Genomic DNA, 13,123 nt, shown 5'->3' on the forward strand with positions numbered 1-13,123 from the left:
AAGCTTTCTAGGAAGAAAACAACAGCACCTGCAAAGGGTGTGAGGTAGTGATGAGCTTCATTCATTTAAGGAACATGGAAAAGTTTATTCAAGGACCTTAATTACAGTGATCAAAAGAGATATCAGAGCACTAGGCATGGAGAATCTTGTTCACATTAAGGACTTTGGATTGAAGGGATTTTAAGGAGAAGTTCAATGTTGCATTTTTTTATTAATAACCCTAGCTGCTGGGTGGAGAATTTACTGTTAGTGTCAAGAATGCAAGCAGGAAGATAAGACAAATTTGGAGGTCACTTGAGTAGTAGGTTAAGAGATGGTAGCTTGGACCAGGAGAGCAGTGGAGAACATGAGAATTGTTTGAATTAAGGATATTTTTTTAAGAGGTAGAGTCACAGAACTAGCTAGTACAAGTGAATATAGGGGATATAGGGGATGAAAAGAACAGAGGAATCAAAGATGACATCTAGGTTTTGGGTAGAGTGTAATGTCATTACTGTGTTAGCAAAGCCTGGGGGAGCAGAGATTGGAGGTGGTGAGATGTGGGTCAAGGATGCACTCTAGATGTGTTGTTTGAAGTCTGACCAATAATCCTCAGAGATTTCTAACAGGCAGCTGGATACATGAGCCTGGAGCATGAGGAAGTATACAGATGACAAGTTCATGTCTGTTGTTAACAGTAATTATAGCTCCAGAAGTCAACAACAATATTCATGAAGTGAAGCTAATAGCCTAAACAAGCTAGGATATAAAGCAAGATTCGAAACCCACATATGCAGAAAACTTTGGTTGGACAAGGTGCTAGGCAATGGGGACAATTTCCAGGGATCTCCCAGGTACACTGGGGGCCCAAGTGTTTCAGAGGTTTGTGCAATGCCAAACAGTACATAACTGCACAGGGTCTTGGACCCACGTCTTTGACTTAAGTCCTAAAGTCCCTCTTCTATAAAATAATGCTATTATGCACAGTAAAATTCTAATAATTAGGAAAGGATTTGTGTTCCTCATTTTCAAAAGGGTGTGTTAAATGGGCAAGTTATCCATCCTTTCTGAATTTTATAGTTCCTTTTTCATAAAAAAAAGGATGTTAATAGCATCAAATACATAGGGTAGTTGTAAAGATGAAACTAACCTTTAAAAAGTGTTTGCATATAACCTCTATTTTGTGTTTGCATGTATTCATGTATTTCAGTATGGGTTGGGAATGAGATGAGCCTGGAATTTGGAGTCATCGCGCAAAGGTCATAAAGGAAGCCTGCTGCCATCAATCGTGTCAATAAATCATTGATGACATCGTCACCGTCATCACCGTGGTCATCAAAGTATGATTTCCTAAAGACCAAAGTGCAGTTCACCTCAGTGTTCAAACAGCCAACACCCTCCAGGTTGTCAGGATACCTTTTCATAGATCAATAAATGTCAAATTGGATTAGTGAATGCCTCCCTAGTTCTCATCATAAGTTTCATTTTATGAGAATCTTCTATGGCCTCAGAATCTAACCACTAGGAAGAAGACATGGACACTATTTCATACACAATGAACTTGTCCTTTCTTTAGGGTCAGATGCGTTTCTTTTCTAGTCATTTCTGCAAGCGCTCTGAAAGGAAGAGGGGGTCACAAAGACAGAGTATCAAGCAGCATATTGAAGGAGAGGCAGACAAAAGGCCAAGTCCCCAAGCTGGCTCTTGAGCATTTCAAGCACCTGAACTCAATCTGTGTCACAGGAGTGTGGTGTCATCTGATATGAATGCCACCAGCCACATACTTTTCTCTAAATGCTTTTATGCACCCAGCTCTGGCTCCTTCTTTTATTCCAGTCTCAAAAACAGAGGGTCAAGTTTTAACAACTCCAGTTACATAGGGCCTGTGTGTTGGTGAGGTAGGGCACGGCAGTGTGTGTGTGTGTGTGTGTGTGTGTGTGTGTGTGTGCGCCCGCCCGCTGGGGGCAGATTGGGGGTTTGAAAGTCCCTCTTGACTTTACAGCAATTCTTTACCAGCTGAGTGACTGGGCCCGGGGGTTTGCCCCAGGAGCTGTCTGCCAGCAGTTCACTGCCAGAGTCTCAGTTTTCCTTATTACAACCATCACTTGCTTCCTGTTTACACTGGGTAAAGAGACCAGGTTTCATGCCTGAAGGCCCACATTCCTCAGCTGAGCAGGTTTTCCAAGCCTTCAGGCTACAGATTTCAGCCTCCCTGTGTAACAAGTAAAGCATGCTTGGATAAAGAGCTAGTCCATCCAATTCCGAATACTGGAAACCACTTGGGAAGTTACACAGCTGGACAGAATGTTTATGTCTCCTTGCACATTCTACCTGGAATTACCTTTATGGAGACACTGTGCCTGTGGGTATGTTCAGGTATGTAGAGAGAAAAAGGAGGATGAGGCAGATGCTTCTTCCCAACAAGAGAGGTTTCTAGACATCCTAATTTGCATCCTCATAGTATTCTATTCCCCCCACACTCCCCTGTTAATGCACACATGCACAGACACTTTAAATTGGAGCTAAAAGGAACTACTCTTCATCCAAGAGTACTTCATATACTTTTGAAATTTGCAGGTTCTAACCCTGCTTCTTTTACTTAAAATGTCTTTTCCTACCCCTTTTTTGACACTTAAATCACTCAGACCTTGAGTTTCACACCAAATAATATTACACCTATAACTTTTGAACTTCCCTGTTCTCTCTTCTGGACTCCCATAAAACCTTGTGAATACCTCTATTGACAGTCTTAGCACATTAAATTATAATTTGTTAATTACCTGTTTTGCCTTGTCCCTCTACACTGTGTCTGGAGGGCAAAATCTGTTTTATTTTTCTTGGTATCTCAGGTTACTAGCACATTGCTCAGTATGTGGTATTAAATATCAGGTAAGTGTTCAGAAAGTTTTTGTTGAATTGATGTGAAGGCAAACTAAGGGGCTAAGGACATAGTTTCATTTAATTGCTAAAACATTGGTTCATTTTTATACTTCCTCTGAAAAGAAGGGTGAAGATGCAGGAAAAGAATAATAAATGATGGTCTGTAGGTCACTTTGATTTGACTGTAGAGCAGCCATGATTATTCATCACATTATTCATCAGCTCTTGGGTCAGTCATTAGTCACTCCCACCAAGGCTTCCCACACATTCCAAGAAAGCAGAAAAACAATGGTGAAAAGAGAAGAGATAAGGCTGCAAGTTGCAAATGTAAAGTAGATGAAACAATTTAGGATAAGTGAGCCTGGTTGTAATGTATAATATCATATCATATAATGCCAATGAATATGAATACACACACACACACACACAGTTCCCTCAGTTTCCATTTTCCTGCATATTAACAAATTGTTTGGGAGCAGGAATAGAACTAGTTTATTATAATACCTTAGCAATTCTCTTCATCACTCCAAATACTCTTTTTAATACACTATAAATAATTTTTTAAAATAATAAGTGGAAATAGCTCTCCTGATCTCATGGGGTTTTTAGTAGTTGAATATCATGAAAACATGTTAGCTATAATCAATAAATATAAAGTATAATTAGATAATATTACATGAGATAATTTTTATGTCTTGTAGTAATAAAATCAATGCCAAAAAACTACTATTTTCTATTTTCACAACATCTTTATATGAGTAAGGCAAAGTATGTGCATGCACAGATTGGAAAAGGTTGGTGAGACTTAGAAATAAGCAAGGAATGTCTGGAAAGAGGCCATTTCACCATTATCTTTGTCAGATGGGAAGTGGTACAGAGTTAGTGAGATGGATACAAGGAAAAATAATGTATTTTGGCATCATATTATGTAAATTTGATAGTGATTTTTTAGATCTGTGCTAAGAGACTTAAAGACAATATAAATTTTGAATTTGAATGCAGTTGTGTCCATTAATGCTCCTTCCTAGGTTGCATTCCTGACCAATCGGCCCCATGACTCAGCTTTGTGATCTGAAGCAGCTCAACTTTCTCCCCTGAGTTTAAGACTTAAATTTCCAACTTCCTGACAACCAGCTCAACCCCACAATCTGTGGATGTTTCAAGCTCAACATGTCCCAAATGGAACCTCTAAATCTACTCTTCTTTCAGTTTTCTTTCAAATTAATGTAATCACCATGTACCTAAGCCTGTCATCTTTGACATCTTCTTCATCTACTATATGCTGTCACCTGCTTCCATTGATTCCATATCTTGAATATCTCAAAATGCCTTCATCTTTTCTCCATTCCTGCTGATCCTAACTTAGTTTAGGCCATAATGCCTATTATTTGAGCCATGACAATTATGGTGGGTAACATTTAAGACTAAACTCTAGCTAAATGGTATTACTCTGTGTCTATGAATCCTTGTCTTCATCTGCCTCCCCTCCTCTTTATTTGACCCAAAGTTATGCTTTAGACAATTAGTATTCATTGAACAGTCTTTGCATTTTTTCTGCTTCCCCTAGTAAGCAACACCTTCCACCAAGACAAGACTCTTCTCATTTATGTTTGCATCCTTAACAGTAATCATAATACCTGCCCTCTGTAGGTATCTGAAAATATTTCTTATAAAGAGATTCCAGATACTGTAGAAGAAAAGACTGAGTAAGAATAAATTTGGATTCATTAAGTTTATTTTTTAATGTAATAAGCTATTCCATTAGATCATAAAAAATTCAAAAAATATGACTGTGTGTAACTCAACTCTACATTATTTCTTTTCCCGGGCTACAATATGATTTCCAAATTGCTTCAGGTATTTGATTTAGTTATGCATTCCCCCATATTCTTTTACTTATTCCTGTTTCATTTGTAAGGAAAAGGGAAAAACTAGTATTCATCACCATTTTTAAATCTTATGTTATGCCAAAATATTCACATAAAAGGAATTCTGTATCTACAGAATTGTTTTTCTTATTTATTCTTTTACATTAATATAGCTGGTTATTAATCAAAGCCAATCTTAGAAAATGTCCTATGTACAAATAATATTGTGACATAAAAATCAACAACAAAGAGAAACTAGGACTCAAAAAACTGGATCAGAGTACTCATCACTTCACATTCCAGATGGAGATCACTTGTTTTCCTAGAGAGCTGGGGCTTGGGGTGGCCTTTGAGTAAGAAAAGGGTTGGCAAATGGAAGTGCCAGACTGTTGCCAAGAAGGAAAAAAAAGATCTTTGGAAGAATAACTAAAGGAGAAAGGCCTTAAAGGAAGTACTCTTAGCAGATCCACAAAGTGTTTTGATTGACTGAAAACCAACCAACCAACCGTTCATCAAGCTCACACACCTATGCATGTGTGCATGCGTGCGCGTGCACGCGCACACACACACACACACACACACACACACACACACACATGCTGTTCTCACTGCCATTCAAAAAGAACTGTATGAACATCAAGTTTCCTTTTTGGCCTTGGCTAATAGGAAGACTTGCACAAAATTCAGTGTTCCTTTCTATGAACTACATTTATGGGTATTTGGGGGATAATTATTCCATCCCCCTATCAACATTTTATTTTTTATTTTCCTTTTTAATTTATTTGATTGTACTTACATGTAGCAGAATAAAGCAAAGCATTGTCAGGTAATAGAGTAATGCAGTGACATTTCTCTGAAGTTAACAGAATTTGTCCTTTAATTGTCACCCTGAACATTCTCCACTAAAGACACTCAGGAAATAAGTACTTTTAGCACATCAGGTATGAGGAAAAAGAGAAGACTTGGCGTAGGAAGTGATGGATGTCATAACCGAGGCAGTTGGTATTTATTCTGACTTAAAATAAAATTTAATTACTATTAGTTCAAAAATATATACTATTTTAAAGGATAGAACCTTTAAAGGGAGGAAATGGCTTTGGAAACATGCATTATTGAGATTTTTGAACTGGATTAACAGGTTTTAAAAAAAGAAACAAACTATTCTGTACTGTTAATAAGAACAGGAATTTCAGAAGGGGCAAGAGCAAGGTAGAGAGGAGAGGATTACAGAGCAATGAGTCAGAATATTATTATTAAAAAGGGATTTTAAAAACAGGGAGATCTTATATTCATTTAAAGTTTGGGGCATTATTATGATGTAAACTCCCACTCTCTCTGCAGAGCCCCCAGTGAGTCTACTCCCACATTTAAATGTCTTTGTGTAAGTGTTGTTTTGTTCTCATTGGCTTTCATTTTGTTTTGTTTTATTGACTTTGGGTAGTTCAGAGGCTGGGGGCTGATGTTGCTGCGCACACAGAGGCACTGTGAGATGGGGGTACAGCATGGAGCCTCGCACCGTGATCCATAAAGTAGACTAAGTTAGTACCTGCAATAGCTTGGGGCTGGAAGGAAACCTTGAGACCACAAGCCCTCAGAGGCTGTTTGCATAAATCTTGAGAGGACAGTTGACCTTTCCTGAAAGTAGAATGAGATTCAAACCGACTCCACATATGTAAGAGGGGAAATGAAGACCCCCATCTAGCCTCTGATCACATACATTTGGCCTCAGATCCTTTTTAGGATAGGAAACTTAACAGTTTAAAAATGTTTGTTTACACATTTATACGTTCACTTGTATGGATTGGTGTGTTTAAAATGACACAAGAAATGTAATGTGTTCTATCCAACCACAGAAGGACTTTAGATATGGATTGCCATACTTTGAATTTATAGAAAATAAAGAGCTGTGATATTCTAAAGCGAATGACAGCATAAAAAGGTAAATGTTAAAAAGGACAAAGAAAGCAAGAATTTCTAGGCTCATAAGCACACTTGTATGTGTTTATCTGGTTTTGTTGAAAATACAAAGTTTGATCTTTCACTGCATTTACAGCCCCCCTTCTTAGTTTCCCGATTGTTTAATGTCCCAACACTAAAGTTTCCCTAGGGAAGATGACAGAATTGTAGAGGGGATACCTCCTGCCACTGATGAACTTAAAATCTATTTGGAGAGATGAGATTTAAAGACATAAAAACACTTTCCAGTGATTTACAGTTTATAGAGCATTTATATACACATTTTCACATTTAACCTTACAATGGTTCAATGAGGTTGGTAAGAAGGGCAGTGTTCATTATATCCATTTGAGAGATTAGATTACCAATAAGGCCCAGAGAGAAAACTTAAGACCAAAGAGCCATATCTGACTTCATATTTCACATTACTCCACACTCCTTCTCTGAATACAATAATAAAAATTTAACTATATACAGAATATTGTATGTACCCTGTAGTCAATAAACACAAACACAAGTATTATAATTTTTTTACAATATTACACTATAATTTCTTGCTAAGAAATGAGCAAGGAGGAAACAGTGCAGTATGGTAATCATATATTTTTTCATATGCAAAAAAACTCCACTGTTTACTAAAAAGAATTCTATAAACCTATTTAAATTTTTATCTATATAAGCCCCAGGTTACATCTTACCATTTTTTTAAGAGTATATGCTTTAGAGGCACACAACTTCACCAATAACGCTAAATTTGCTGCTTACCTTGCAAATTTCAAGGAACTTCTCAGTGGTGTATTTCACAGGGTGCTCAGTGAACGTAGCATAAGGCACCTCAGTGGACCAAGGGTTCCAGCGGGAAAGTAGAGACTGCTGCCCCGGGCTCCCCCAGAAGATCCTAAGGCCTTCTCCTTGTCTCCTACAAAGAGAGGAATTTTCCTTTGGGTTAGCCATTTCCATTAGACTAAAATAAAACAAAAAGGGTGGGAAAAGAATCTGATATCTCAGTCATCCTTTATATTGATGCTGAGATAAGTGGCTTATCTACCAACTAGTTGAATTGTTTCAGGGAATTTAGCAGATGAGAAGGATGAATTTGGTTTCAAACACGGCGAGTTCAAGGCGTTGTGGAGAACTCTATGTGAAAATGCCTAGTTGAAAATGTGACACTGGTACTCAGGACAGAGGCCAGGGCTGGAAATAAGGATACTGACCTCATGCTGATACTCTGATGACAATTGCTATAAAAGAAGGAGAGAAGGAACAATCAAGGTGGTAGGACAGCAACTGAAACAGTGAAGGTGGGAGATAGTTTGAAGGAGAAGGGAGATGACAACAGCTGCAATTTCCACAAAGCAGTAAATGCAAGCAAGAAAGACATGGAACTTCCCAAGTAGAAGGATTTATGATGACCAATTCAGAATACCCTGCAACTTCAACTTCTATACCTCATGGTTCTCTGTTCTCTGCATACATTCTGCCCAGGGAAACTGCAGCGACAAACATGTCAGAGCTTATAGGGAGACTGTGTCTTCTCTTTCCCACTAAATTCACAGACCTGACCCACAGTACACAGGAGGCAGCCACTACCTGGTACAGGCCAGGCCTGGTCATCTGGTAAACCAAAAGCAGAGCAAAAGAAAGTCAGCTTGGGAGTGATGGGTGGGAAGTGGCAGGAGAGTGTGCCCATGGTGAATAACAAAACCATAATTTCTGTGGCCTCTTCTTTTGCATGAGCCCATCAGAATTTCTGGTTTGTGGTTTTAGACATCTCTGACCACAGAGATCCCTGGAGGTTAAGCCAAGCTGAGGTGCTTTGCATTCGACAAGCTTTAAAACTAAGTTGCCTGTAATTCTAAACAGCCCCATGGAATATCACAGAGCTCTCATTTCTTCAAGAAATTAAATCCTGAGATCTAGAAAGAAAGACTAGAGCTTAATTGGGGTGCCCTCACAAAGCGGTCCCTTCCTGTATTAAGGAAGGATTCCTTTGGGGGTGCTCCTGTGGTTTCTGAGTGTTTATCCATGTGGAGAGGTGCATAAACACAACCTCACACACAGGCACATAACGTACCTCTCCCCACTGGCTGATCCCTGAGCTTCTTACAAAAGAAAAGTCAGAAAACAGTCTGGCACATTCTGCTGCCCAGATTTTTTATGATTATATTTGAAAGCTGATACTTAACTTGTTTTGTACTTAATCCTTTACTCAGAAAGAGGAGAAGGAGGAGGAGGTGAAGAAGAAGAAGAAGAAGAAGGAGGAGGAGGAGGAGGAGGGGGAGGGGGAGGGGGAGGGGGAGGGGAAAGAAGAGAGAAAAGAAAAAATAGCACATACCTCCATAAAGTTTCCTTTTTAACCCCTCACCTTCTCAGCTGTTTTACTGATATTTATCATCGCCCTCTACTTGCCTTCATTCTTTTTTTGAATTGTCGTGGCAATAAATCCTAAGCTCACTGAATATTCTACACATTGTAGTTAATGGAGCATTCTGGCTTGAGTCCATTAAGACAACGTGCACAATGGAATTATTTACTACTTAATATGTAATCAACCTATGTGCTGGGTACAGTTTTGCTTATGTCCAACGGGGATGAAAATCTGCCAGGATGCTTCTGTAGTAAGTACACTTAATAATTCTTTGACCTTAGGGAAACCCCAATGAAGTTTAAGCATGAAATTCAAGGGGGACCTTATTTCTGAATAACCAATCAATTGAGAACAGCAACGACCTTTTGCAAGGATGCAGTATACTTCTAAATATACAAGTTCAGGCAGCCTTCTCTCCTGATCTCCATTGGTGACAGTTGAGAAGATAAATCTACAACTATGTAGTCTCTCCAAAGTTACAACTAAGGTGATGTTTCTCAGCAAAGCCTTTAGTACCAGAATGCTATGAAATTCTATCATCTTCTCTTCTGTTAAATGTCATCAGAGTAAGTGTGGAGAATATAGACGCCTCTGGGACCAGAATGTTGTGCTTACCATGAGAGATGTCATGTGCAGTAGCAGAGTGGAGTAAAAAAATGTCATGAACAGGATGCCAGGTAGCCCTGTGTTAGAACCTTAGTTGTGATGCTTAATGCTGTATGACTACAGGCAAGCTCTTTTTTTTTTATCTCGGTTTCCCCACATGTTTTTTTAGAATCCCTCCATGTGGTAGCATTCCATGACCTTAGTAACTATGCAAAAGGTGTAGAGAGCTAGGTCATGAGGCCTCTAGCATTCACCCAGTCAAAGACATACAGGAGCCATAAGAAGCCCCTGGGCTATGATGTCCTTAGTTCGGGCATAAAATTACCCCTGAGGAGATTGCATTCTCTGTTGTAAAAGGCTACACCAAGTACTGTCCCATTATTCATAGGGAACTTGGCACCTACCATGGTATTTCACAAAGAGCAAATCAGCTGCCACATGGTAGACTAGTACTTTAGGCTTGATGAGCTGCAGAGTGTCAGAGCTAGAGGGGCTCCTGGAAGCTAGCACTCAGTGCCTTCTTTCTGGAGATGGGAAAACTGATGCAGGAAGCATCACTACAGACAGTGGGGAGCTGGTGAGAGCCCTGTCCCATGACTTCATTTAGGGGTCTCTTCACCATTCTGGGCTATCGTTATAAAATACATTCCAAGTTAAGGTCCTGCCATTATACAACACAGCCTTATTTTCAATAGACACAGAGTTCAAAGAATTAACCTAAAGAGCCTGCCATCATTTGTGGGCAAACAGCCTGTTCAAGGATCTGAGCTGAAGGTCAGAAAGAAAAATCTATCTCAAAAGGAACAGTCAATTTTTAGATATACTCAATATCATAAATTATGAGATTGTAGGAAAATAAGGTAGCATTGAATGTGAAAGGAGAAATCACAAAAAAGATTATGTCATCAGGGTAAGGAGACTGTCTCATTGAGCTGATTGATGGTCAAGTTAATCAAGTGAGGGTAAAGTCCCAGATAAAACATGCTGACATCAAATTATTAAGCAAAGTAAGAGTTGGTTGCTTTCTTCCCAAAGTCATATTCTGATTGTAAACCCTGGCTTTCACTAGCTCTGGGTCTGTGGTCATTTCACACCCCATTTCGAATCTCTTGGGTAACAACAATTTTGTAAGGAACAAGAGAGTAAGGACAAGCCAACATTGTGCGTGCTCTAAGGCACTGCCCAGCTAGCAAGTATTGAGTGCCTCGGGTGTCGTACAGTGCTATTATGTACTGTTAGAGACTTTACATTTTTTAAATTTTGTTTAACCCTTATGGCAATGTTTTTAACTTCTTTGGTAGAAATAGGGGAAATTAAGTGGAAATAAGATCAAGACTGTGACAAAGCTTAATCAGATCATCAAGTCAAGAACCAGGAGTGAACAGAATAAAAAGGGAGAGGAGATATATCATGATCCCTGGACATAGACAAAACCAGAAAACCAAATCTTTAGCATAGAGGTGGTGATGGAATTTTCTGTTTCTCTTCATCTATTTATCCCTATTTCCACCTGATTCTGAGCACCCGGATACTTATGTGTTTAGCTTCTGGTTCCCATCAAGGTTTTGATGTATATAATATTTCCTACTTAAACTTAACATCAGAGGAAATTCCATTCAGCTTAAACACCCCTTCAGCTCTCTTTTCTTTAGACTGGATAAGTTTTTCTTCCATAAAACCTTTCTAGTACATTAAAAAGAATATTGTAATGCACCTCAGAGGTGATTCACCAAAATGTTCCTAAATCGCCCATCTTCAATTCCACCATTTAATTAGCACATTCTCTGTGTAGTGTTTTGTCACAGGTAAAGAAACAGATAAGACTCAGTCCCTGAGCTCCAGATGCTCATGATCTGATGATCTCTGGGCCTATTTTACTCATCTCCTTCCCAGATCTAGAATAGATACAAATAGAAACCCATAGGTCTCGTTGCAGTAGAAGGTCACCTATTACCAATTATCTTGTTCCCTTTATATCCTCAAGGAAACCAGCTGGACCTGACCTCTGTTCCCCAGTAGTGGAAGGAAAAGGGTCAGGTACCCATCACTTGGGGCAAATTTCACAACTTCAGAGGCAAGTATAGAAGTAGAAGGAAGGCTCCATAAGGATTCATAAGAGCCTGGTGGAAGAAGAGGGCTTATAATAGCTGGAAATTTTTAGGATGCTCGACTGTCTGACTTGGAAGGCCCTTAGAAGTGTGTTTCCAATTCTTTCATTTTATAGATATATAAACTGAGGATCAGAATTTTCAAAGATCAGAGTTCTTCCTTTAGTCACATTAATTACATGTTCTACTTACTCAGTGACTCAGACTCAGGATTCTATTCAGATCCAGTTGTTGCCAGGGTGGAAGGCCTAAACAATTGTTGCTTTAAACCATCCTACCAGCCCAATAGATTGCCTTCCAAACACATACATGCACACAAACACACCAAAGAAAAGCAAAGGCCTATTGAAGCAATGACGTTTATATAGCAGAAAGTCTCACAGAAGTGCCAAAGGACCAACCATGAAAAATAACTATGTTGGAACAATACAAAAACGAGTTTCACGTTAAATGGAAATAAAACTTTCTTCAGGAACAATCTTTGTAAGTTAAAAAATTATTTTTATCAGGAAGGAGTCCTCTCCTCAAAGTCATTTTTGGCTGAACTAGAAAAATACACCAGCCAGTTACCAGCCTGCGTTCATTTGCTCATTCCACACATTCTTCTTTCTTGGGAGAGAAGCCACACATCCTTGTGCATCGTGCAATATAAACTGTTTCCCTTCTCCTGACTCCCCATTCTCCTTCCATCCTGGCCTTCACAGACGCGGCACTGAGGCATTAAGCTACCTGTTAGGGGAAGGAAATGAGATGCTGAGGTCCCCCCGAAAGAGAAATGGCAATTTCCATTATTACCTCCGCCAGCTGCCCCTCCTTTCTACTCTTCTCAAATCTCAAAGCTCCACCACAGAATTAAAAACATAGCTCGGGGCACCAAACTGAGATTTATGAGGAAGCACAGACATTAACTCTTGCTCTAAATGCAGGGCGTGTGCTTGTAGGTACCGGTGAGCAAACAGAGGGAGGCGCGGGGGCGGAGGACGCGCAGCGGCGGGAGGGAGCTGCTCAGGACTACACGCGGGATTTTCCTAATGTCTCCTTTTCCCTACCTTACAGCCTCTATTGTTGAAAGGAGGGCCTTGCAGGCCCCTGAAATGTTAGTCCTCGCTTATTGAATCTGGACAAAAGGGGGGACTGAGTTGGCACCCTGAAGGGTATTCAATGCTCCCTTGCTCATTGAATGACCTCAGACGAAATATTTTCCATGACAAGAACCCAAAAGACGCTGGCACTGAGTCAGACAATAAGATTTGCAGAATGTGTTTACATTCTCTGTGTCCCCAGGCTGTTCCAAACCATCGGCAGGTGCTGCCTTTATCTGCTCTCTTTGCTCACCTGGCTCCCTCCCAGAAGTTTCC

General features: G+C 39.6%; 1 protein-coding gene across 2 annotated transcripts in view; it reads right to left on the reverse strand.

Annotated features, from left to right (window-relative positions):
- Positions 1 to 13,123, reverse strand: part of TPRG1 (tumor protein p63 regulated 1) — a 230,714-nt gene that overhangs the window by 110,511 nt on the left and 107,080 nt on the right. For both annotated transcript variants that reach the window (XM_073231920.1, XM_017652467.3), the window contains exon 5: positions 7,449 to 7,602. In XM_073231920.1, coding sequence (XP_073088021.1) covers positions 7,449 to 7,602 — 154 coding nt within the window. The remainder of the gene's footprint in view (positions 1 to 7,448; positions 7,603 to 13,123) is intronic.

The sequence above is a fragment of the Manis javanica genome, chromosome 3 (assembly GCF_040802235.1).
Source record: "Manis javanica isolate MJ-LG chromosome 3, MJ_LKY, whole genome shotgun sequence".
Lineage (NCBI taxonomy): Eukaryota > Metazoa > Chordata > Mammalia > Pholidota > Manidae > Manis > Manis javanica.